This window comes from Anabas testudineus, chromosome 2 (assembly GCF_900324465.2).
Source record: "Anabas testudineus chromosome 2, fAnaTes1.2, whole genome shotgun sequence".
NCBI classification, from domain to species: Eukaryota; Metazoa; Chordata; class Actinopteri; order Anabantiformes; family Anabantidae; genus Anabas; species Anabas testudineus.
Window position 1 is genome coordinate 19,691,253 of NC_046611.1, and position 22,750 is coordinate 19,714,002.

General features: G+C 40.1%; 3 protein-coding genes across 6 annotated transcripts; 2 read left to right on the forward strand and 1 right to left on the reverse strand.

Annotated features, from left to right (window-relative positions):
• Positions 1 to 812: 812 nt before the first annotated feature.
• Positions 813 to 6,807, forward strand: acbd5a (acyl-CoA binding domain containing 5a). 2 transcript variants are annotated; one of them, XM_026363615.1, is made up of 13 exons: positions 813 to 949; positions 1,235 to 1,361; positions 2,279 to 2,399; positions 2,985 to 3,057; positions 3,165 to 3,282; positions 3,717 to 3,956; positions 4,045 to 4,227; positions 4,626 to 4,717; positions 4,810 to 5,014; positions 5,095 to 5,297; positions 5,861 to 5,920; positions 6,092 to 6,201; positions 6,306 to 6,807. In XM_026363615.1, the coding sequence occupies exons 2-13, from the start codon at positions 1,265 to 1,267 to the stop codon at positions 6,316 to 6,318; spliced, it is 1,515 nt and encodes a 504-aa protein (XP_026219400.1). In that variant the 5' UTR covers positions 813 to 949; positions 1,235 to 1,264; the 3' UTR covers positions 6,319 to 6,807. The 2 variants fall into 2 exon arrangements, with proteins under 2 accessions (XP_026219400.1, XP_026219401.1); XM_026363616.1 differs by having other exon boundaries at positions 4,048 to 4,227.
• A 1,237-nt stretch (positions 6,808 to 8,044) lies between these two features.
• On the reverse strand, positions 8,045 to 13,943 carry mastl (microtubule associated serine/threonine kinase-like). 2 transcript variants are annotated; one of them, XM_026361150.1, is made up of 13 exons: positions 13,702 to 13,943; positions 13,482 to 13,619; positions 13,258 to 13,397; positions 13,071 to 13,159; positions 12,867 to 12,973; positions 12,613 to 12,772; positions 12,338 to 12,486; positions 11,151 to 12,221; positions 10,683 to 10,824; positions 10,566 to 10,586; positions 9,593 to 9,706; positions 9,405 to 9,506; positions 8,045 to 8,916 (listed from the first exon to the last, which is right to left on the reverse strand). In XM_026361150.1, the coding sequence occupies exons 1-13, from the start codon at positions 13,867 to 13,869 to the stop codon at positions 8,759 to 8,761; spliced, it is 2,559 nt and encodes an 852-aa protein (XP_026216935.1). In that variant the 5' UTR covers positions 13,870 to 13,943; the 3' UTR covers positions 8,045 to 8,758. The 2 variants fall into 2 exon arrangements, with proteins under 2 accessions (XP_026216935.1, XP_026216936.1); XM_026361151.1 differs by lacking the exon at positions 10,566 to 10,586.
• Positions 13,944 to 14,399: 456 nt separating this feature from the next.
• On the forward strand, positions 14,400 to 22,031 carry LOC113164608 (ATP-dependent zinc metalloprotease YME1L1). Of its 2 annotated transcripts, none has more exons than XM_026363979.1 (18): positions 14,400 to 14,612; positions 15,247 to 15,366; positions 15,766 to 15,934; positions 16,074 to 16,169; positions 16,283 to 16,392; positions 16,690 to 16,840; positions 17,051 to 17,158; positions 17,639 to 17,812; positions 17,900 to 18,052; positions 18,147 to 18,279; positions 18,370 to 18,432; positions 18,690 to 18,802; positions 19,107 to 19,262; positions 19,402 to 19,553; positions 19,652 to 19,778; positions 20,176 to 20,249; positions 20,966 to 21,052; positions 21,149 to 22,031. In XM_026363979.1, exons 1-18 carry the CDS (start codon positions 14,577 to 14,579, stop codon positions 21,287 to 21,289), a joined length of 2,163 nt encoding a protein of 720 aa, XP_026219764.1. In that variant the 5' UTR covers positions 14,400 to 14,576; the 3' UTR covers positions 21,290 to 22,031. The 2 variants fall into 2 exon arrangements, with proteins under 2 accessions (XP_026219764.1, XP_026219765.1); XM_026363980.1 differs by having other exon boundaries at positions 17,051 to 17,134; positions 21,149 to 21,289.
• Positions 22,032 to 22,750: the final 719 nt, after the last annotated feature.

Below are 22,750 nucleotides of genomic sequence, written 5' to 3' on the forward strand. Positions count from 1 at the left end.
TCTCTTTTTTATCGTTACATTGTGGGCCAACAAAGCTTGAAATTTATCAAGGAATTCAACTTCAATTATGACTTATGTCTTTAACATATAAAAATAAAACATGTCTATTGATATCCTAAACACCAGTAAATTATCTGAATCTGTTTTGAATTATTTAACAAGCAGTTAAGCAACAAATCAGGGCAGGACAAATCTCTATTGTATTGTAGTTGAGAGTTGTATCTGAATAATGTTTGTAGTTGAGAGTTGTATCTGAATAATGTTTGTAGTTGAGAGTTGTATCTGAATAATGTTTGTAGTTGAGAGTTGTATCTGAATAATGTTTGTAGTTGAGAGTTGTATCTGAATAATGTTTGTAGTTGAGAGTTGTATCTGAATAATGTTCAAATGCTTCATATAGTTCTGTTGAACGATTAATTGATGTATGGTGCCTGATCTATTTTAGCTAGTTGTAGTCCTCGACAACGAAATTGAGTGAGAGTGAGAGCTCTTGCTTTTTTCTCCCGTGTGCCTATCTCCATTCTGGCTGAAGAAAAAAAAACAACATAGAATCCCAGAAGAGAATTGTGGGACGTGTAGTTTGTTTCGACATCATTTGAAGCTACATTACCAGCTGCCGAAGTTACATCACAACATTAAATGCACGTTATAAATTCCCGACGACAGCAAAATATTAGAATATAACATTTGGTACATTTCGCCTGTCGATCGTTTATATGTTTATCCTGAAAAAGTGGTTTGTTTCTACAACAAAGGAGTTAGCCTGACCTAAAACTAACCACTAAGCGACGCGGGGGATTGTGGAGCTTGTAGGAACTGACAGTGTCCCGTGGAAACTACAACTCCCAGTGTACTCCAGTGCCTGGCTTTATTATACCGTTCATGGCGTCTGATCGAGGGCAGCAGACAGGTCGCCTCCTGACAACCAGATAGGCCGGTGAATTCAACGGTAACTGTCGTCGCTTTGTTTTCAGCTTTTCAGTCGAAAGTTAGGAGTTAGACATTATATTTAGCAGACATATCGTTGTGTTGCACCTGTGTCGTAGCCAGTTGTCGCGTCGTAGATACACAACACCCCCCACGGGGAGTCTCAACATGACCGTAGATGCTGATATTTACAAGTTTAGCTAGTGCAGAAGTGAGTGTGTAGCTTAAAGCGAGCGTAAAAGTTTGAAGCATGCTGCTGCTGGCGTTCATCACCGCAGCCCTTTGTGTGTTTGCTGCGTGTCTGTAGGTTTTGTTTTGGCCGTGTCGGTGCGACAACATGGAGGTGGACAGTGTCAGGGTGGAAGATGAGACGCGTGCGGCCCAGCTGAGGTTTGAAGCCGCGGTGAAAGTGATCAGGAGTTTGCCCCCGGACGGTAAGTGATGGGAACACGTCGGTGTGCACCAGTTTACCCAGTTTACCACCAACCCTTCAACACAAGGTTCACACAGAGAGGGGGCAGGTCTGGCTCGTCTGGCTCGGATCTTGTGCGATTAAATGAGCTTAATCCACTTTACTTGCAGTGTTTTTCCTGCCAGCAGCCTGCGGCTATAGGCTTTTTTTTTACAGTATGTACAGATACAGTGGATTCAGAAAGCATTCAGGGAATTATAATATTCAAAAGGAAATTATATAATAAAACAATATCACAGATGTTTTTTTTTTTTTTTAGGAATGTTTGCAACTTTAACAAAACAATCAAGTGTTCAGTCTCTGTGCTGTAGTCAGGTGCACCCCGTTTGATTTGATGGTCCTCAACACGTGTCTAGGGCTTAATTGGAGTCCACCTGTGACCAGTTGAATCGATTGAACTAAGCCAGAAGAGAGAGAGAGAGAGTGTGTGTGTGTGTGTGTGTGTGTGTGTGTGTGTGTGTGTGAGTGTGAGAGAGAGAGAGAAACCTTATATTTGAAGAATAAGACAATTACAAGGATTATTGTGAATAAAGATGTGTCTACATCTTCAGAGTCCTGAAGATGCCAGGTCAAACACCGGGGTCAACTTGAAGCTTTATTTGCTGCCAACATTTCTTTTTAATTTTTTTTTTACAAAATAAGTTTAATAAATGAGTGATTTCAGTTTTTTAATGATACGTTTTCAAGACATCCTTAACATATTTTCTAAATTCTGGGTTGAGTGCACATTTGTGGCAATCATGGCAGTTGTATCCATTCTGATTTAACACAACACGAAGTTGGCAAAGAGTAAAAGGGTGTGAACACTACTCAAAGCAGTACTTCACACGTTTTACAGTGTGAAAGTCTCACTTTACAACTTCAGTTTCTGCGTTTCAGGTCCTTTTCAGCCCTCCAATGACATGATGCTCAAGTTCTACAGCTACTACAAACAAGCAACTGTGGGTCCGTGCAGCATCCCCCGACCTCGTTTCTGGGATGCTGTTGGAAAAGCCAAATGGTAATGACGCAAAGAAAAGTGCATTCAGTCAATACGTTTTCATTCAAGTGGAAGTCAATAATTTAATTCCATTATCCTCTGAGGCTCTGATATTTGTCACTCTTCATGCTTGTCATTCAAGTGCAAGATGATGAGAAGTTGTGCAGAAAACCAGAGCAACTCAGGAAACCATGACAGTTCTGAGAACTGAAGCAGTATTTGATTTGTGCATCTTGCAGAACATGCTCACTTTGACCCCACTGAACAAAACGAATTCAACTGAATCTTCTGGCCGAGTGTTAATCTCTCTGTTCAGTCTCTGATTGTGTTAGATGATCTCTGGACTCATTAAAGTGCAACTTGGAATGTGACCTGTTGCCCACTAGGCTGGATAGTTTCTCTCATGCTCCCATTGTAAAGACGCTTTGTTTGGGGAGCGTCTCTGTCGGCCTTTGACCCACAGCTAACAAAACACAGAGCTCAAATAAACTGACCTTGTTGACAAAACTGAAAAGTGACACCAAAAACTTTTAGACGACTTTGTCTCTTTACTTTTTTAGTGAGGGGAAAAATGTCACAATTAATTTGTTTCCTTTGATTAATTAGGGATGCATGGGATTCTCTTGGTGATATGCCGAAAGAGGCAGCAATGGCAGCCTATGTTGACGCAATGAAACTGGTAGGCTTTTCTCATTATGTTTCCTCTTATGGAAAATGCATCAAATGGTTGTTTTAAATAGGAAAACAAGCAACCTGACACTTTTTGCTGCTGCACTGATTGTGTAGATTTTGGAGAGCATGCCCATGACAAACGAGGTGGAGGAGCTGTTGCGCGTCCTCGGCCCGTTCTATGAGCTGGTTGACGAGAAGAAAAAGATCACGCAGATATCAGACCTCAGCACAGGTACAGATACTCACCGTGGAGGAGCTTTTACTTCATTTGTGGTGTCCAAAAAAAGCATGTGGAGCTTAACCTTTTTATAATTTGCCTCTTGTCATACGCTCAGCCCGTTTGACCCAGTTTGCTAGGCAATTGGAAGGCAAGTACATTACTGTGTAAATAAAAAGTCTGGTGACATACTTTAGTATTTGTCTGGTGTTGCATAGATACTTTTAGTGCTTATTCGTACTGTAGTTGTGTTATGCATGCTGATACAGAATGTGGTTTAGCACATTTAAGGTTTATTTTGCAGAAATCAGAAGTAAACACAAATAAATCAAGTCCAGTTCCTGGAAAAATAACACACAGCCTTACATATGTGAGACTTTTGTTCACCAGACATACTTGTTCAATACTGACTTTAAATTCATAGTAATAAATTCTATTTTGTTGCTCAGGGTTTGGTACAATGCTTAATTCAACGCCATCAAAAAGTGTTGCCAAGACCATTGTTAGAAGCATGGAAATGAACGGCACTCTGGAGGCTAAAGCTGCCCAACTCAAATTAAAGGAAGTGAGGGAATGGTCGGAGGAGGAAGAACAAGAGGAACCTGAAGAGGATTATGAAGAGGAGCAGGAGGAGGATGAGGATGAAGATGAAGAAGAGGAAGAGGATTTGGCACAGAAAGAAAGAAAAGGCAAGTCAAACTTTGCCTCATTTTAAAGTGTGTGTGTGTGAATGTGAGGAGTGGACTTGTTATTTGACATTAGGATTCCTTTTTAAAGCAGCAGATTCACAACCAAAGGAGAAGGGATCATCCAGGAGACACAAAGTTCATCTGTCGAATGGTAAAGTGGCTAATGGAGGCCTACATCTGGCCAATGGGAGTCATTCCAGGGCGGCCCTGAACAGTGAGGACTCCCAGGAGGGTCCAGTCAATGAACCTCTGCTTAATGGTCACCATGCAGGTAAGGAAAACTGTATGTACAACCCTGGTTAACATTTAGCACTGTGTGAATATGCCATTCTGTTCCTCATCCGTTAAATGTTTCAAAATGACTACCGAAGCACTCGCCTCACTCACTGTCTGTGCTCGTGTATCCGTGCACCATGTGACCAGATAATCTGCTAAGCTTCGTTCCAGAGCCGAGCAGACGCAGCATCTGAACTCTTTACACATCAGCTGCTCCTGGTGCAGAGTAAATGAATGCTTCCACTGAAATACAGCACAAAGCCCAAAATTAAGGGAACAATGCCCTCCTTCAAGTCACTCTCCTAATTACAGTGCAGTTTACTCTACATTAAAAAGCAGGGTAAGTCTGGTCCTTTCTGTTAAAATGTTCTCTGCCCTTTGTTCTGGTCTCAGATCACGATGTAGATGTGTCTGGTCCCAATCACCTGGCCAGTGACTCAGACAGTGAAGTCTACTGTGATTCTGTGGACCAGATAGGTCAAGAGGCAAGTTTAAAAAAACAAAACAGTGAAAACACATTCATTTATTATGTTAAATACATTTAGCCCATCATTGAATGAATACATGTGTTCTCCAGAGCTCAGAGAACAACCACTCACTGGATGACACAGATGAAGAGGAGAACCATGCCCTGGAGTCACAGGACAACCAGGAGGGTGCTCTAGGTCCACCACATGTAATCAGGTGTGGAGGAGAGGATTGGGAGACCGGTGGACCAATGTCTCAGAGGCACAAGCTGAATGCAGACATGAGAGACACCTCATTGGTCAGAAGAGGAAGGGGTAAGGTTGCAGTTTATTCTCCCAAGACCTGTGATTTATGGAAGGATGGATGGATGGATAATACTTTCTGTGTGTTTTAGGCTTCAGGTCTGCAGGCCACAGTTCTGGAGCTCTGCCGCCCGTCCACAGTGGTGGAGATGGGGCCGGAAGCAAATGGGGAGAAGCAGTAACACCTGAAGAGAGCCTGAATGAGCAGATAGTTGTGGTGTTGGCTAGACTGCAGGAGGACATGCAGAGTGTCCTGGAGAGGTTGCACACCCTGGAGGCTCTCACTACTAGCCAGGTCAGACCAGTCTGTCCTTTCACACACTGCCGTCACAGTGAGGAGCACTAACGGCATATTTGTTAGCTGATAACAGGCACCAAAGTCTCCTTTAGAGAGTAAACTGTGTTTAAATAGGGTATTGATACATGGTTTGGTTGCATAAGAAAATTACCTCAAAATTCATATTGACATTTACACAGTGCACTAAAATAGTACAGTTTATTATATAAACTGTTTTTTGTGTGTAATAAAATGCTTGATCTCATGAAAATTTGATGCAGTTTCACCCTATTTCCATAAATCACATTCCTAAAAATAATGCCTGTATTAAGAGAATCTAATTTTAATCACTTAGGAGCAGGTTCGGCAAAATGTCAACAACCATATATTATTTAATAATAATTCTGACCTGATTGAAATCTGGCTGCATGTAAAGTCATATTTATTGACTGCGACATAACTTGGGTGTTACACAGCAAGTGGTGACGGTGAGTTATTTTAGTGTGTAGGTGACACATTTAGGAAGCTGCTAGGAAAAAAGTTTGACTACAGAACATCATAAACTTTTCCTCTATCTGCAGGTGAGGTCGGGGACTCTGTCTCCTGCTTATGCTTCCCCCTCAGCGAATAAGAGGAGTCAGGTAAACAACATTAAATCAAACTACTTTTATTTTGAAATCATTCTCAGGAGTCTTTCATTCGACAAACGCGCTTCAGCTAAATTAGGTTTTAGGCTACTACAAGACTTTAATCATCATTTCTATAATTAGCAGTATTTGCATCTGAAGTGTTCACGGTTTTCTCTTCCACAGAAACCATCCTGGTGGCCTTTTGACATTTCTCCGAGAAGCCTGGCCTTTGCTGTGATTTGGCCATTTGTGGTACAGTGGCTTATCTGCCTATACCTGCAGAGGAGGAGAAGGTGTTCTTTAACACAAAATTGCAAACTTAAATGTGAAATTTAACACTAACCATTTCCCTGCAGTGCCCAGTTAAACTCAGATTTTGTTTTTTCTTCTTCTATAGACGAATCAACTGAACTGCTTCTCCCCACGGACACAGATAACAAGTCTTCTAAATGTCTTTGATTGGGTTGCTAATGGCTGTACCTCCCCCCTGCTTAGACTTACAGACTGATAATTTGCTGTTGCACTATGAAGAAAGCACCTAAAGTAATAAATGAGAGCAAGACGTCTCTCTGAGTTTGTTGCACTGTGGATGTAGAATCGGAAAGCAACATGAATGTATGTGCTCGGAGCCTGTGACCATACAACCTTTGAAAAATGTCCTTTGTCAGTGTAAGAAATGGTTTGTGTTGGGAAAACGTCCAGTTGGGATATCAGTGTGTTTAAAGACCAACTACAGTAGCTTCTCGGTTACTTCCATAAAAAAAAGGCTTTGTTGCACAAAAATGGGCCTGATACTTTATCTTAAACATCGTCAACACTTGATGTGTTTATCAGTTTTCAGTTTTCATTAGTTGCCCAGGCATTGCTGCTAAAATAAAATAAAATGTAATGACTGTAGTTTAGAAATGAGGATTGAATGTAATAATGTATTAATGACATTCTGTTTAATTCTGAGAATAAGTTAATATTTAGTTTTAGTAATATTTATATTTAGTGATAATTACAATGAAGGCTTTTCTGGCCAGATTTCAGCTGAGTAATTCACGTTTCTGTTTAAGTTTAGTGCTAAATGTTGGATAGGTTAGACGCAGTTCATGTCCTACAGCACATCAGTCTGTGTGTTTCATCAAAGTGGTCTTCACTTATAATTCCTTGTTTCCAAGTAGAAAGTGCCTAAACATCGTAAGGTACAGTCATATTATAGGTGGCATTATGATTTCATACATTCACATGTTGTAGCATAACCGTTCCAATGATGGAGCACTACTAACATTAATCATTACTACTTGTTAGACCAATCATCATCTGACAGCCTCATTGTCCTCTGATTATTGATGCGTAACATGTTCTTGTTTACGCTGTCAAGTTATTTTTATGTTAATTTTAACGTGTGATGTTTGTATGTGGAATATTGTTGTTTGACTGATAGAAATCATGAACTGTTTGCAAAGCGGTGAGATCTATATAAATTGCATACAATAGCTGTACAGTTGAGATGATTAAAATGCAATATTTTAATTGCATTCCATGTATTGTTAATATAGAATACTTTATCATATTTACAAAGGTTTGCATCTGTAAAAGCACCAATCTTTTAAGAGCTATTATGTTTTAATAAAAAAAAGGAATAGTTTACCTTTCTACTGAAATGTGCTAAGGCTTTCTCACCGTCTCTGCCTGTGGACAGAGTGGTGTCTGCATGTAATAATCTGAGCTTTAAATAAAGTTTTCATAAAGCATTTGAGTTTGTCCAGATTCCATTAGTGTGAACTGGTTATTATGGGATGTGTTTTTTTGCGGTGTTACTGAGAGATATGAATGTAGATAATGGCTATATATTTATTTGTATGAAAACGACAATTGCACACATGATCTATATAAAACCACAATTTTAACATAAACGTGTAAATATGTAAACAGAGAATCAGGATAATTGCTGCAAGTTTACATTCATTTATGTGAGTGAAATCTTGTAGTTTAAACCTTAAACCTGCAATAATGTCAGTGTTATACAAAATGTTGAACTATTCCTTTAAAAATGCACAAACTCCACATTTATTTCACTGTTTAGCAACCACAAAAACACACCAAGCACATTTCTGTTACAAACACATTTTATTTGTATTTTTACATTTTCTTAGAGTTAAGATAAAATTTCACAGGCATCAAAGAGCCTAGTGAACCCAGCTCAATCTAAAACAAAAAGCAAGTAGTGTGGAAAACAGACGGGACTTCAACATCAAAAGTACAACATAAAATCAACACATGTATGTTAGAATACAAAGTACCCGCTCCTGTCTTAAAACAACATTTACATATAAAATACATCATTTATTATATATTATCATGTTTTCTTTGGCAGTTTTGTGCCCCTCAGAAGAGAATTTCAGGGAGCCTGCCCACTCAGACGACCAACAGTGCAGCAAAAATGGAGCGTTAACATCAGACAGAAGTGCCACGTTACACGACCTTACACGTGCACGTTTCAAAAATGTAAATAGCATAATACAGAAATCCAAGCCTATGATAAAGTAACGCAGTAGCAAACTGTATTTTGCTAATATGAGAAACTGTAACATACAAAACTATATAATATGGTTGGTGTTATGCTTTTAACTACCTGAGCCCAGTGATTGCACATACCTAAAACGGTTTTCTTCAATATTTCCATTTGAACAGAGACACAATTGGAAACCATATCATTACTGAGTATTCATTCGTATAACGGGTCTGATTTTGACAGATTTTCGCAAAGTGATTAATCAACACACACACAAACATTCTCACTTCATCAAAAGCCACATTTTTAAAACTCGTTAAAGTGAAATATCCCTCCTAACGTCTGGAACTCTATAAGCTGAACCCAGACACAGCAATGTGCTGAGCGTTGTTTCTTGCCTCAAAGTACGATGTGTCTGTCTCGTCCTCCGGCTGAGGTATGAAAGGCATCGGCTGGTTCTGCAGGTTGTCCCAGTCTAGGCCGTCAAACAGCGGATGGCGCTTGAGCTCTGGTAGATGTTAAAACATCAGTCAGTCAGATAGATCTGCAGACTAAGTAATCTCCTTCACATCCTTAACATACAACGTCTTATTAAAATTATTTATTTTTATCATTATGTTTTGTTTTTTTCCCTCTTTCTTTGGCTTTTCCCATCATCTTTTATTGGTTTATGCTGCATTTTATTCACTTTACTTTTTACACTGCGTGTTCTTCTGTGTTTTTGCTATTATTGTTTTTGTGAAGCACTTTGTAATGCAAGTTCAGAAAAGTGCTCTATGAAAAAAAAGATTATTATCATTATTATTCAAAGGGACAATTATTAATTAGTTATATCATTTTCAATTCATAATTGATTCTACTCCAATCAGAAACTGTTCTTGGGATATTTCACAAGCCTGAAACAAGGCCAGTTCATTCCTGTATTTAAAAGTCTTGTCACCTGTAGCCACCAGGTGTGCGTTTGAATAATGAAACAAACTGAGATGTGGCCCTCACCTTTGAAACCAGCTCGTTTTGTCATGTCCATTGCCAGAAGTATGTCGATGGCACTACTTGAATTCTCGGACAGCTCCTCCTCTCCCTCGGGCCACGGGATGTCTAAAGGTGCATAATTTACATCATTAACAGTATTTTTGTGGTTGAGGGTTTGAGCGACAGCGCTACGACAGCAAAACCAAACCCACCTCTGTTGAGAATATTCTGGAAAACCAGTTGAGGGGTCTCGTCATTAAAAGGCGGTATACCCGTGAGGAACTCGAACAGACACACACCTAGTGCCCACCAGTCCACCATGCAGTCTGGTTTGGGGGGGGGGGGAAGACAAGTCACATTTCATACAGCTGCTGACCTCCAAAGCTAGTTTTCCCTGTGATTCCTGTTAGAGTGCCTACTAAACGTAGAGCGGTGGCTGAAGCAGGGACTATGTTACACATGGTTGGAGCCAACTTAACACTCCCAATATTTAATTCACACATGGAACAAATTGCAGCAATAATTCATTTTGACTGGACACTTGATTTCATTCAGATATCCATCCCACCCACTCTTGTCTTGTTCATGAATACTTGTGTTCTAAATAAGTTATTTTCCTTTTAAGTAACTTTATAAAATAAATTATAAATAAATAATTCTTTGTTATTTTGATAACGATCTATTATCAAGTCAGTAAGAATGGCATTGTGCAACTGACAAGCCTGTCCTCAGCGTGTTAATATATGAATGAATAAGAGCATGTTAAGGCGACAGGTTATTATTAGATGGCACTTTTAATGTCAGTTGCCACATCTTAAAAATAAATCCAGTGCCAAGCACATAACTATGTACCACCACTACCACAAACCTATAGATTCCAAGAGCAGAAGCCCCTTTTGTCCAAGTAAAAGATTTTAAGCCTCAGAAAATGTAATATCTGTTGACAATGGTATTAGTTTGATGTTAGGAGACAACCCCGTGTTTTTATCCTTTGTAATCACACATTTAAACTCGTTCCCTCTGATCAGACCCACAGTTTGTTCCCCAATCCAAAGGGTAGAAACAGAAACAGTGGGGATGGAAACAAAGAGGGAAGGGGGGGCCAGCTCATTCTATAGCATATTAGCAAGCTGGGTGAACATGCACGCTTGCTTGCAAAACACAGCAAAGTCATTATAAACTTACCACGCTGACCACTTCCTGAAACTAAAAGAAAGTGCCTGTCACTGCCAAGCATCTGCTTTACCATAATGCTGTGGAATAACACAAGACTGAATTAGCTTTAAGCTTCCCCTCTCTTACCATGTGGTTTTCCCAGAAGCAGCTCTGGAGCCAAATAGTCAGGGGTTCCCAAAATGGGTGCGCCCTCGACAGGGAGGGCGCCCCTCCGCACACTCTTTGGGGTCCTGAAGGGGGTGTGGGAGGTCGACATTGCCTGAGGAGTCTGATGTGAGGACGAAACAAACAGGTGATGTGGGGGAAAAAAAAAAATTAAATACAACATTATTATCAATTAGTTTTAATTAATGAACCAAATAATCTCAAACCTAAAGATTAAGACTTTAAAAACTGTCAATATCCAAACTGAAGATACTGGAGCCAGGGTTCAAAATGTAGCTCTTGTAGTACATCTAAGATAAAATCACTTCCTAGAAGCCTACAGCTAATTTTAATAACTACTAATATCTTCATGGCAAAATAGTGATTTTCTTTACTAAGTGTTGTGTTTAAGGACGAGAAGCACAAACTATTAAATTCATCCTTGCATACCTGCATCAGAGAGCTGTTGTGAGTTGAGTGAGGTCTCTTCTGCACTGGAGTTGCAGTGCCGTAGGCAGAGTAAAAAGAGGCTGAAGTGGATACGTCCATAGCCTCCATGGACCCAATGCTAAGTCGCGAAACCCCTGACATGTTGGAGCGGTTAATGGAGCTACAGTAGCTCCGAAATGCCACCACATTGCGCGGCTTGAGGAACGAGGGGGACTGCGCTACACCAGAGGCCAGATCAGGGAGGCGGTTCAGAAAGGAACACTGAGATTCACGTCTCAGACCACCATTAGCAAGTTTGGGTGTTTCGGTAGCAACAGCAGATGGAGTCTGTGGTAGTGAGTCTGTGATGAATGAGTCTTTTGTTTCCTTTTGCTCCTCAAATGATGTTGACTTCCTGCTTCTGGAACGCCTGCTCTGTTTGGGGGATGAGTGGCTCTCCACAGTGAGGGACGTTTCGTGCATAGAACCGTCAGAGTCGAGGCTCAAGCTCCTGCAAATGTCGCTGTTCTCAGCGAGAGGAGACGTGTAACTTGAACGTGACAAGTCTTTGGCACCATCTTCAAACACTTCCTCTGTTGGCTCTTCCAGATCACAAAACAGGGTTTTGGCCACAGCAATGGGACTGGAGCGGTTTGGGATGTGGTCTTCAGACAATCCGATGCCCTCAGTGGAGGCCATGAAGTGACCGATTTGGATGGTGGAAAATGTTCCAGTCAGGCCAGTGTGAAACTTTGTGCTGTCTTCTGGAATCTCATAGCATCTTTTGTAGTCTGCGTTTCTCTTCTTGGCCTGGATCTCCAGCAGCTCTGGACTTCTCTCTAAATCTGAAAATGACCTCTTCACAGACGAGGGAACTGCAGGTTGAATGTCGTTGTCCTCCAGAGCTGTGGGAACAGACCCCAGTTTGTTGGTGTGAGGCCTTTTTTCAGTAAGATGGTCTGGATTTGACTTATTTGACAGATTGTTGGTGGCCAAAGCAGAGGAGCCGTTGGTTTCCGGTTTCGGGGGCGCACAGTCCATTTCAGGTTGATTGGGCTGGGAATGCACCCTCCCCTTCTGTTCATTTTCTTTCTAGAAAAGAATGGAAAAACATTTTCACAACAACCAATCAACTTCTCATATCTTATGTGTTCATTTTATCCTCTTATATCCACAACTGTTCTTTTTAAAGTTCGACGCATTCATACCTCCTCACACTCCCACAGTGGGCTGATGCCACCTTCAGTGTCCGTGGTGCTCCCTGCACTCATCGTCTCAAATCTCTTTCTGGTCTTCAACAAACTGGGAGTCAGATTTTTAGCCAGGTTATGAGGACTAAACACACTACTGTTCGCACCTGTACAGAGAATACAAACAAACAAAAGCGAGTTTACTATTTAAAAAGACGTCATATAATTAAATGGCTTTTTAGAAATGATTGAGAAGAATGAAGAGAAGGACTAAATGCTCTACTGTTACATACCCAATTTCCAAGCGTAGCGAGCTGGTGAGTGGAGCTGATCTTTAGTTTTCATTATGGGAGAGCCAAGAGAATTATTCTTCGGTTTTATTTTGCCAGAGAACATGGGACTGGAAATAGCAGATGCACTGCAGTGACGTTTGCCTTCTCCTAGAGGTGTGTTCTGTGTTTCATAAAATTGAAGGAAGAGTCGTTAGGCAGCACAAACATACATGAGGAATGACATCACGCCAGGAAAAGGGTACAAATTTACTCACAAATCCAAGAGAGCTGATTAAGGAGAGGACTTGACCCGGTGTGCGAGAGTAATCTTTTTTTGGTTTAGCCAGGGAAGGGGTAGTTAGAATATCCATAAGACTCAGCTCTTTAATAAATGAAATAAAAAAGGAGCATATATTAGTGAGATTTCTGGTGGTTAAGGATCCCGGTTTGTTAAACTGCCAGCTGAAGGGATTTCATACCTCTGTCAAGCTTGACTTTTGAGAGCCCAAAGTCTGTTAGTTTGATGTGACCTTCGTTGGATATCAACATGTTGTCCGGCTTCAGGTCCCTAAAGGTTTTTAAATTAAGTAAATTACCAGCCACATTTTAAATCTCACCTAAAACACTCATTGTCATGCATATATAAAGACTTATAGTGTCACACACCTGTGGATTATTCCATGACGGTGAAGGTAATCCAAAGCCAAAGCAACTTCTGAGATGAACTTTACAGACATATCCTGGTCAAAATATCCATAAATGTGAAGAAGAGATTTGACATCTCCACCGATGAGGTATTCCATTACCTATAAGCAACAAGACAACGACAACTTAACAGCGGCTCTGATGTGAACACTGCTTGGTAGAAGTGTCATTTCTGTGGGTCTTACCAGATAGATCTTGGTGGCGGTCTGCAGGGAGTAAAACAGGTGAACCACAAATGGGCTTTTGCTCAGAGCGAGTGCATCTCTCTCTGCCTTCATTTGCCCCGTCATGTTTTTGTCAACCATGTCTGCCTTCTTCATTGCCTGACGCGAAAAAAAGAGTTTATTTTAACTAGGGTTTCAGTCAGCGATGCAGGGTTCAGTGTTAGAGACCAAACCAACTCACCTTAATGGCATATAATCGCGCATTGCACTTCTTCCGTGCGAGGTAGACCTTACCAAAAGCACCGCGGCTAATGGGCTTCAAAATGATGAAATCCTCGATTGACGGCGGCTTAGGAATTTCCACCGACTTATTATTTATACTGGCATCGTGCTTTTCATCGACGTCCATTATTTAAATGCTTTTAAATGAGGATTTCTGTGAAGCAGCTGTCCGGCCCAAAGTAAACTCTTGCATAATAAAACAACAACCTCGGGTTTGTTTTGAAAATTTGAATTCCACTGATCTTTCGCGGGGTCCTGTGACGTGAGTGAGTCGTTTGAATAACTGCCTGTCCGCAAAGCATGAAACGAAATGGGTCGCAAAGAAACCTTAATTCATGTGCGAATATGATAACATCTTATTAGTTTTTTACCAGACCGAGATTATACTATTTAATACTTAATGATTATTTTATGTTTAATTTTATTTTCGTTCAGGCAGAAAAGGGCCCAAAGGGGTCGTAAAGCTTTAAATAGTAGAATTGCACTTTCACACTTAAGAGACCCAATAAAATGTTCATTGTATTTATATTTTTATTTGTCATACAAAATAAGCATTTTAATTATTTTTTATACGGCTTTAGTTCACTGCGCGCTTTGATGACTCGCAGTTGTATCCGGTCCTAGCTCCATGTGGCGTCATTTTGTAGTCCATTTGTCCTACAGATACCGGAGAAACCATTTGCTGTTACTAGCCAGCTAAGCTTTTGAAAGTTGTGTAACAAGGAAAACACAAGGACAAGGTTACCTGGAGGATTCGTTTGTTTTACATTATATAGAGGGTCTGTCCTCTTACATCCACCCTCCAAATTTATTTTGAGCATTTATTTGGCAAAAATGTTTTCACTATCGACGTCCTTTCAGCCACAGCAGGTAAGCCAAGCGGCACTTTAGCTAGCTAGCTAGCTAGCTAATGTGATGTGATCTTCCTCTCTGTATTTTACTAATCATGTAAGCGTGCAGGTTCTATGAGTTCTAAGTACAAGGAGCCAAATCTATCCTTATTTTGCCATTTCGACTCTTACGTTCAGTGACAACTTAGCTAATGTTAGCATTTACAAGTCAACGTCAGATTGCCTCATAATCAGACCATGTTTGCGTCACATTGTGTCGAGGCAGGGAATTCCCACAAAATCGATACGTGCACTTTGGATTGTGACCATTAACTCACGCTCATAACATTTCCACGAAGAGCTCGGTGAAAGTAACAACATTAATCAACATTAATCCTAATGAGAGTTGATATTACATAACTCGTATACATATGACGTATGTGGGACCATAATGCTTGTCGAGTATAGCTAGAGCAGTGTAAGCAAGGATCAGCTTGAATAACACTGACATAACAGCCCCGCAGTGCTGTCCAGACTGCAATTCAGCAATACTTTTAAAACATAACTGTAAACCTTAACATGAGAGTTTTGTATTTATAATAATTGTAGCATTATATTGCTCCCCTTATGCTTAAAGGCAGTCTCTCACCCTCTTCTGTTTCTGTTTCTGCCAGATGATAGTGCCCCTCAGCCAGCTTATCAATGCTCTCCACTCTCTGAAGAACTCAGCCACAGCTTCGATCCAGACCCTGCACAAAGACTTCACTCCCGACCCTAGTTCATTTCTCAAAGAGGTAAGATGGGCACCACAGATACATGATATACTTAGTGATTCTGTGACAATCTGTTCCACAATATAAATGAATATGGTCTAACGTCATGTTTAGTTTTGTCTTTTTTTACTTTGTTGGTAATACTGTAAAAGGCATAATACATAAATCATACTGAACACTGTTTCCATTGTAAAGCAAACTAAATGTTACAGTGGATAAAACAGTATTGTAAATCTGGCAATGGATGCATGTCTGTCATAAAAACAACAGTACTTTTAGCAGTATTTTGTGAACATTTTTAGTATTCTTTGTGTGTGTATTAGTTTATTGAAGACCATGCACCCACTGTTTACATTTAATGTAGATAGTAACTGTATTTGAAGGTGTAGATAACCTACTTTTGCTTTTACGTCTTCACAGCCCAGTGTGAGTCTGAGGGATCTTGGCTTGTCAGAGATCAGAGTGAGCCAGCTGGATGAGCTGGTCAACAGGTTACTGCCTATACCAGGACCAGAGGAGCCTCCTGCTGTTCCTTCACTATGGAGGACGAGTCATGTTTCTGCAGACAGCTTCTTTCACAACAAGCACGGTGAGCAGCTATATGTATTTCTAAGAAATACAGCCAAAGGCTTACTTCATCAAAAGCTCATTTGTTTTATCTGAGACATTTGTCCATAACTGACACCATATAACATAAAACAAACCTTATGCACTTTTTTGTCTCACAGGGTTTTCACACAGAAGGTTAGTTGGTTCACCCATATTCCACAGACAATACCACAGTCCTCTAAAAGAAGTTTGCTCACAGCTGCAATTCTTGCCTGGTAAGACACCGAGTTTAAATATGTAACATGCTATGTGTCACATGGAGGCCTTCATATTTAGGAATGTTTTTTTGTTTTAATGTTTTTTCTTTTCTATGTTTGCCTCTATGTAGTATGGGTCCAAAGCCGAGGTTTCAAGACACTCAGATCAAAGACTAGACGAATGGAATCGGGTTATGACGGTCCAGTGGAGTCTGAAGCCTACACACCAACCTTCATGAAGGTCAGCATATAATGAAAGGACTAGTGTTTCCACTGAGCAGTTTTTACTCTATGCAGATGGACTGGCTCCTTAACTAGTTTACACCGGTTTATTGTTTAATTTGGTCCTTAACTCAACTTTAATCTTTATTTCCTAAACTCTTTACAAGAGCATATGATTCGAAAATGTGCACAATAAAAAGCAGTGACAGCCATTATTGGGAGCACACTGTGTTTCAAAAAGTTTAGATTTAAAACAATGGCAAAACTATCAGAATTTATAGTTTACCAACCAACTTCATGTCTGTTTATCTAACAGGGTTTGCTCATGAGAGAAAAAGGACCAGATGTGCAGTCGATGGACGAAGTGATAAAACAAAGGAACCTTCCAGAAAACCAGCAGGAGGCCTTCAAAACGGGTTTCACTGAGGGGTTCATGAGATCCCAGGCCTTAACTCAGAGAACACAAGGCATGCGATTCACTTACTCAGCTAAAAGGCACCACAATTATCGTCTGAAAAAAGAATACACATCATTTGATTAATACAAGTTTCTCTGTGTTTTTGCTCTGTAACAGTAATTACTGCGTTACATTTTCTTTGGGTTGCAGAGAGGTTTGGGTTTTAGAGAGATAGGACTTTGACCTGACTGTTAACTCTGTCTTTGCTCTGTTTTGACAGACTCGCTGAGGAGAACCAGGTTGATCCTGTTGGTCCTTCTACTTGTTGGCATTTATGGTTTGTCGAGAACCCCGTTTCTCTCGGGTAAAGGCTCCTTTTCTGATGCTGGTTTGTGTCAGTTTTCATTCTTTCCTATTCTTGCCAATCAACTCCCAACCCTACATGCACACTGCCAACAGAGGCTAGCATGTCTCTTTAAGTCTGCGATAACTTTAGTGTTAAATTGGTTTCTTCTATTAACTGCACTATTTAGTATTTTTTTTATGTTTAACATTAGTTATAGTTAATAAGGCATGATATCTCTCCTATAGTGTGCATATAGAGTTTGACTGATTATTCTGCTGCATATTTCTGTGTACTAATACTTAAATAAAGTATCTATGTATATTTCCATACCCCTTGAGCTGATGCTGTTTAAGTAGTTGGAAGCAACAAATGTGGAAGAGTAGCACACATTTGGATTGTTGTACGTACACGTGTCTCAGTACGAATATCGTAACCAGCAGTTACGTAGAATCTTATTATGAAACACTGTAAAGAAACGTTTCTAGTGTTATTTTACTGAACAGATTGTTTTGACTTTCACAGTGAGGTTCCGCACCACGTCTGGTCTTGACACCGCTGTCGATCCCATCCAAATGAAGAATGTGACATTTGAGCACGTGAAAGGAGTGGAGGAGGCAAAGAACGAGTTACAAGAGGTTGTCGAGTTTCTGAAGAACCCACAGAAGTTTACCATTCTGGGTGGAAAGCTGCCTAAAGGTATTTAAACACAATTTTCTCCACAATCTTAACCACACATTAGCAAATGGTCTTTGATTATCTCATATATAATTGGCTTCCCATCAGGAATCCTCCTTGTTGGACCACCAGGCACAGGAAAGACTCTCTTAGCAAGAGCCGTAGCTGGAGAGGCCGATGTGCCTTTCTACTATGCCTCTGGATCAGAGTTTGATGAGATGTTTGTGGGTGTCGGTGCAAGTCGCATCAGGAACCTTTTCAGTAAGTTTGCTGCATGTGAGAAAATGTGATGAACCAGTTGAGGATGTATCCACATATCTACAGTCGCTCTCTCTTTTTTTTTGGTGGTTTGCAGAAGAGGCAAAAGCTAATGCTCCCTGCGTTATCTTCATCGATGAGTTGGACAGTGTTGGTGGGAAGAGGATCGAGTCACCAATGCATCCTTACTCAAGGCAAACCATCAACCAGCTGTTGGCTGAAATGGACGGGTCGGTGTTATTATTGCATGGACATATTAAAGCTGCATGGTGTGAATACTGTCTGTACTTTAAATTCCTAATTCTCTGTTTTTTTTACAGGTTTAAGCCAAATGAAGGTGTCATCGTTATTGGTGCTACAAACTTTGCTGAGGCTCTGGACAAGTATGTTTGCATTTCACATGAATCCTTTCCCTCAGTAATTTTATCCCTGTGGCCTTGTCCTACTTTCAGTTTTTAACTATGAATGGGATCTTTTGGTGCACCCAAAAAACAAAACAAACCCTAAGAATATAAGTATACCATTGACCCGTTTTGTGTGAATATTTGCAAGGAAGTTGCAACAAATTGGTCCGAGGTATTTTAGATATTTGTCCCCAGTGCCACCTCCTGCCTATTAAAATGTCGCTGCTACTTTTCAGTGCTCTGGTAAGGCCTGGGAGGTTTGACATGCAGGTGACTGTCCCGCGTCCAGACGTGAAAGGACGCACTGAAATCCTCAAATGGTACCTCTCCAAGATCAAGGTGGACCCTGGTAGGTTTCAGTAGAAACTGTACATAATACATGTTTATCTAATATCTATAATACATGTAGGTCTTTCTGGATGCATTTTGAACTACACTGTATATATGTTTAATGTTGTAATTTGCATCTTATGCAGTATCAGTGAGGATATACTGTATGAGAGATTCAACTGAAACCTGTAGTACCTCAAGTATTCAGTATAGCTAGCCTAAAAGAGTACCTTTGTTTGCCCTTTTCATAAAAGACACCATTGTCTTTTGTCTACTGACCACCTCTATAAAGTCAGCATTGACCATTGTTTGTTCTTTCTCAGCTGTGGATGTGGAGATTATTGCCCGGGGCACAGTGGGCTTCTCTGGAGCAGAACTTGAGAACTTGGTCAATCAGGCAGCCCTGAAGGCGGCTGTGGACGAGAAAGAGATGGTCACAATTAAGGACCTGGAGTTTGCTAAGGACAAGATCCTCATGGGTGAATACACAGTGTTTAGATCTGCTTTGTACCATGTACATCACATCACATCACATGAGACATTTAATCTAGACACACATGAGCTAAGACGCAGGAAAACTGAAATCTTCATTGTTTTATTGTGTCTCTTTCAAACTAGGCCCTGAGAGAAGAAGTGTCGAAATCGACAAGAAGAATAAGACCATCACAGCCTACCATGAGTCCGGCCATGCAATCGTTGCCTACTACACCAAAGATGCAATGCCCATCAATAAGGCCACAATCATGCCCAGAGGCCCAACTCTAGGCCATGTGAGCTGTTGTTATGACCAATTAATAGCTCTCATACGCATGCTATTTTGTAATCACTTCCTGAAACTAACCTTAACCGTTCTGTTTCTTACCCCTAGGTGTCCATGCTCCCAGAGAATGACCGCTGGAGCGAGACACGAGCCCAGCTGCTGGCTCAGATGGATGTGAGCATGGGTGGTCGAGTAGCGGAGGAGCTAATCTTTGGAGATGACTATATCACCACTGGTGCGAGATTAAGATTTATTAATCTAATTGGTCATTTATTAGATGTCAGTAGTCTTGTGCTATCACCACCAGAAAATATACACACATGGTGTATAACTACATCTTTTAAGAGGTTTCTCAACAGCCTATGTAAAGCAAGTACAACATTGCCCTACTTGTCGATTTCTGCAGATGTTGATATATTGGTGCCCTGAGAATAAATAAAGCATTTCATTTGTATTAAATCATACATCTGACTGTAAGGAGCAAGGTTCTGCTTTAAATTGTGATGATTTCAGAATTGTTATCTTGCAGTTACAGTAAAATATTGTTGTATGTTACTGATGGGGGATGGAGAGTATTCTTTGTTTGTAGTGAAGAATTAGTTTCAGCCTTCTTTTCTCATTGTGTATTTTAGGTGCCTCCAGTGACTTTGATGGTGCAACCAAAATAGCAAAATTGATGGTGACCAGATTTGGTATGAGTGACAAGGTAAGAAATACATTTTTTTTAAAGGATTTAAAGTCTTCTAACCCTCCTCACTGTTTAATGACGTCTTTCTCTAAACAGTGTTGTTCTGAGGTTTCTAGTGTATATTGCTGCAGGATTCTTTAAGGAGGCCGATACAATTCCAAACCACTAGAGCAGGGATCAGCAACCTGTGGCTCTCGTCCCAAATGTAGCTCTCTGGTGGCCCCCTGGCTTTATCCAAAAATACAGAAATGAATAAAAACGTTTTTAAAAAAAATTATGAAACCTGCTACATTAACAGTGTTGCTCCATTTAAAAAAAAAAAAAAAAAAAAAAAGTCCAGTAGCAAAGCTAAGCGCAGGTCTATCCAGACTAGAAGATCCTGACTGGCTTTACGATTTGCAGTTTATAGTGGGGTTGACCACTGGAGTGCATCAGAGCTAAGCTCTGTCTTCTTCAGCTCCACAGCAATGTCCTCTTTGTTTTGAACATTACATCACTCTCACACTCACCAGACAAGGTGAGGTAGGGTTTAGCTCAGTTTCCTTGACTTTCGTAGAATCTCATAATAAGAGAGTAGTGATGTGTAATCTTACAGACAGCAGCAGTAACTGCTGTGACTTTGTGCTTGTGGGTATTATCATTATTATTAGCATTTTAATGAAGTAGAAATACCTGTAGACAGTGAAAACTTCTGTCTATCCCAGTGTGATAATATAAGTTTTGTTTTGTTGCAGCTTGGGGTCATGACCTACGGTGACATATCCAAGCAGAGCCCAGAGACACAAGCTGCTATCGAACAGGAAGTCAGGGCTTTACTGAAGGTGAGCTAATTCACATCACAAATGTACCATGCTGGATATATTACTCATCATTTATAATATCAATTTCTAACTTGCTGATTTTTCTCCTTCATTCAGGACTCGTATGAACGTGCTAAACATATTCTGAAGACATATAGTAATGAGCACAAGAATCTAGCTGATGCCCTGCTAAGATATGAAACTCTGGATGCCAAAGAGATCCAGATGGTGCTAGAGGGCAAATCCCTGGACCACTAAATACCTCATTAAATATTTTCAACTCTTGTGTTATGTGTGTATATATATAAATATAAAGCTGTGCAATGGGTCCTTTTGGAGGCCTTGTATTACATTAGTTTGAATCCCTTATCCTCTTATTGTCAACCCGATCATTACACTGAAATTGTTCCATCCACCATCTGCTATTTTATTTTATCGGTTTTCATTAATCTTTCAGATTACCTTATGACTAGATTTAAGGTTTCACGTCAGTTTTCATGCACTTCACTTCACATATTTGTTCTCCATAAATTTGTTCTTTACCATTCAAACAAAGATGTTTGAGGTGTCATTAGTGCTTAGTGAAGACACACGACATCTGTAGTAGTTATATACAGCAGAGTCAAATGAACTATGAAACAACTTTTACTTAGGTGTCTGTCTCCTCATCAACTTGTCCAAACTGGTGAACACCATAGGACCTTAATGTACTTCAATTGAGAATGTACCACTTGGCTGTAGCAAGATAAAGGCGATAATGCTTTTCCTGATTTTCTTCAGTTTCATCTTCCGTATGCTATGTATCTTGTTTGATCTTATTTATTTAAGTGCCCAAAGGTGTGTTCTCTTTTTTTGAAAGTAGTAATAGGCTCACCTGTAACTGATAAATGGCGGGGGGGATGTGTATATACTGTATAAGATGTGGGAAAAAATGTGCTTCTGTTTGTTCCTTTAGACAAAGGCCTTATTGAAGCGCAAATAAAGGTTGCTCTTATTAAATCTATATGGGTAATGAATTGATTTTGACCACTTGGGGATAGTAACAAGCTGTAGCCTTTAGTATTCAGAACCAGTCTGTTGTTCAGTACTGTACAGATATCTACTGTTGAAACTTTTGTTGTTGTTGTGTTTTTGTTTTTTTGTTATAAACTGGCGCTCCAAAGAACAGATCATGAATCAAAACTATTAATGAGTTGAACAATCTTAATATGATCTGTAAAGCAGAGTGGAACTGCAGATTCGAATAATAATGTGTACTTCATCACCAGGAGCAACACAAAAAACTTACAAGTATTACCTTTACTAATGCTTTACAAAAACAAATAAATTAGTCTTAGTAAGTCTAGTAAAAAAAATTCTCACTGTGTTTTTTTCCCTTCTAAACCCTGATTAATGCAGACACATTACTATTTGGCAGTCTGCGTGAAAATGACCAGCCAGAGGACTGAAGGAAAAACTCGAGTGATGAGCACAATGTGTTCTTTTGTATCAGCAAATAAGAACAAAAGCTTATTTACTGCTGCTTAAGCTACAATTAATGTATTTAGTTTCAGATGCAGTCAGCTGAGAAACAAGTCAGAGCACTGTTGTGTCGTTGTCTCACTTTTCACTCATGTGGTACAGACTTTATAAAGGGTGGGAGGTGCAGCAGCAGTAGTTCTGACCACAGACGGCAACCAAGACTACACATTAAACTTCATTATGAGGAGGCATGTAAAA

Excerpts from the sequence above, each read along its gene's own strand:
- acbd5a (XM_026363615.1), top strand. The coding sequence starts at position 1,265 with ATGGAGGTGGACAGTGTCAGGGTGGAAGATGAGACGCGTGCGGCCCAG. Across the intron at positions 1,362-2,278 it reads CAGGAGTTTGCCCCCGGACG|GTCCTTTTCAGCCCTCCAAT; the intron begins GTAAGTGATGGG and ends TCTGCGTTTCAG. Across the intron at positions 5,298-5,860 it reads AGGCTCTCACTACTAGCCAG|GTGAGGTCGGGGACTCTGTC; the intron begins GTCAGACCAGTC and ends CTCTATCTGCAG.
- mastl (XM_026361150.1), bottom strand. The coding sequence starts at position 13,869 with ATGGACGTCGATGAAAAGCACGATGCCAGTATAAATAATAAGTCGGTG. Across the intron at positions 13,620-13,701 it reads CGCGATTATATGCCATTAAG|GCAATGAAGAAGGCAGACAT; the intron begins GTGAGTTGGTTT and ends TTTTCGCGTCAG. Across the intron at positions 10,587-10,682 it reads GCTTCTGGGAAAACCACATG|TTTCAGGAAGTGGTCAGCGT; the intron begins GTAAGAGAGGGG and ends ACTTTCTTTTAG.
- LOC113164608 (XM_026363979.1), top strand. The coding sequence starts at position 14,577 with ATGTTTTCACTATCGACGTCCTTTCAGCCACAGCAG. Across the intron at positions 16,841-17,050 it reads CTTAACTCAGAGAACACAAG|ACTCGCTGAGGAGAACCAGG; the intron begins GCATGCGATTCA and ends CTGTTTTGACAG. Across the intron at positions 17,813-17,899 it reads GGGTGGAAAGCTGCCTAAAG|GAATCCTCCTTGTTGGACCA; the intron begins GTATTTAAACAC and ends GCTTCCCATCAG.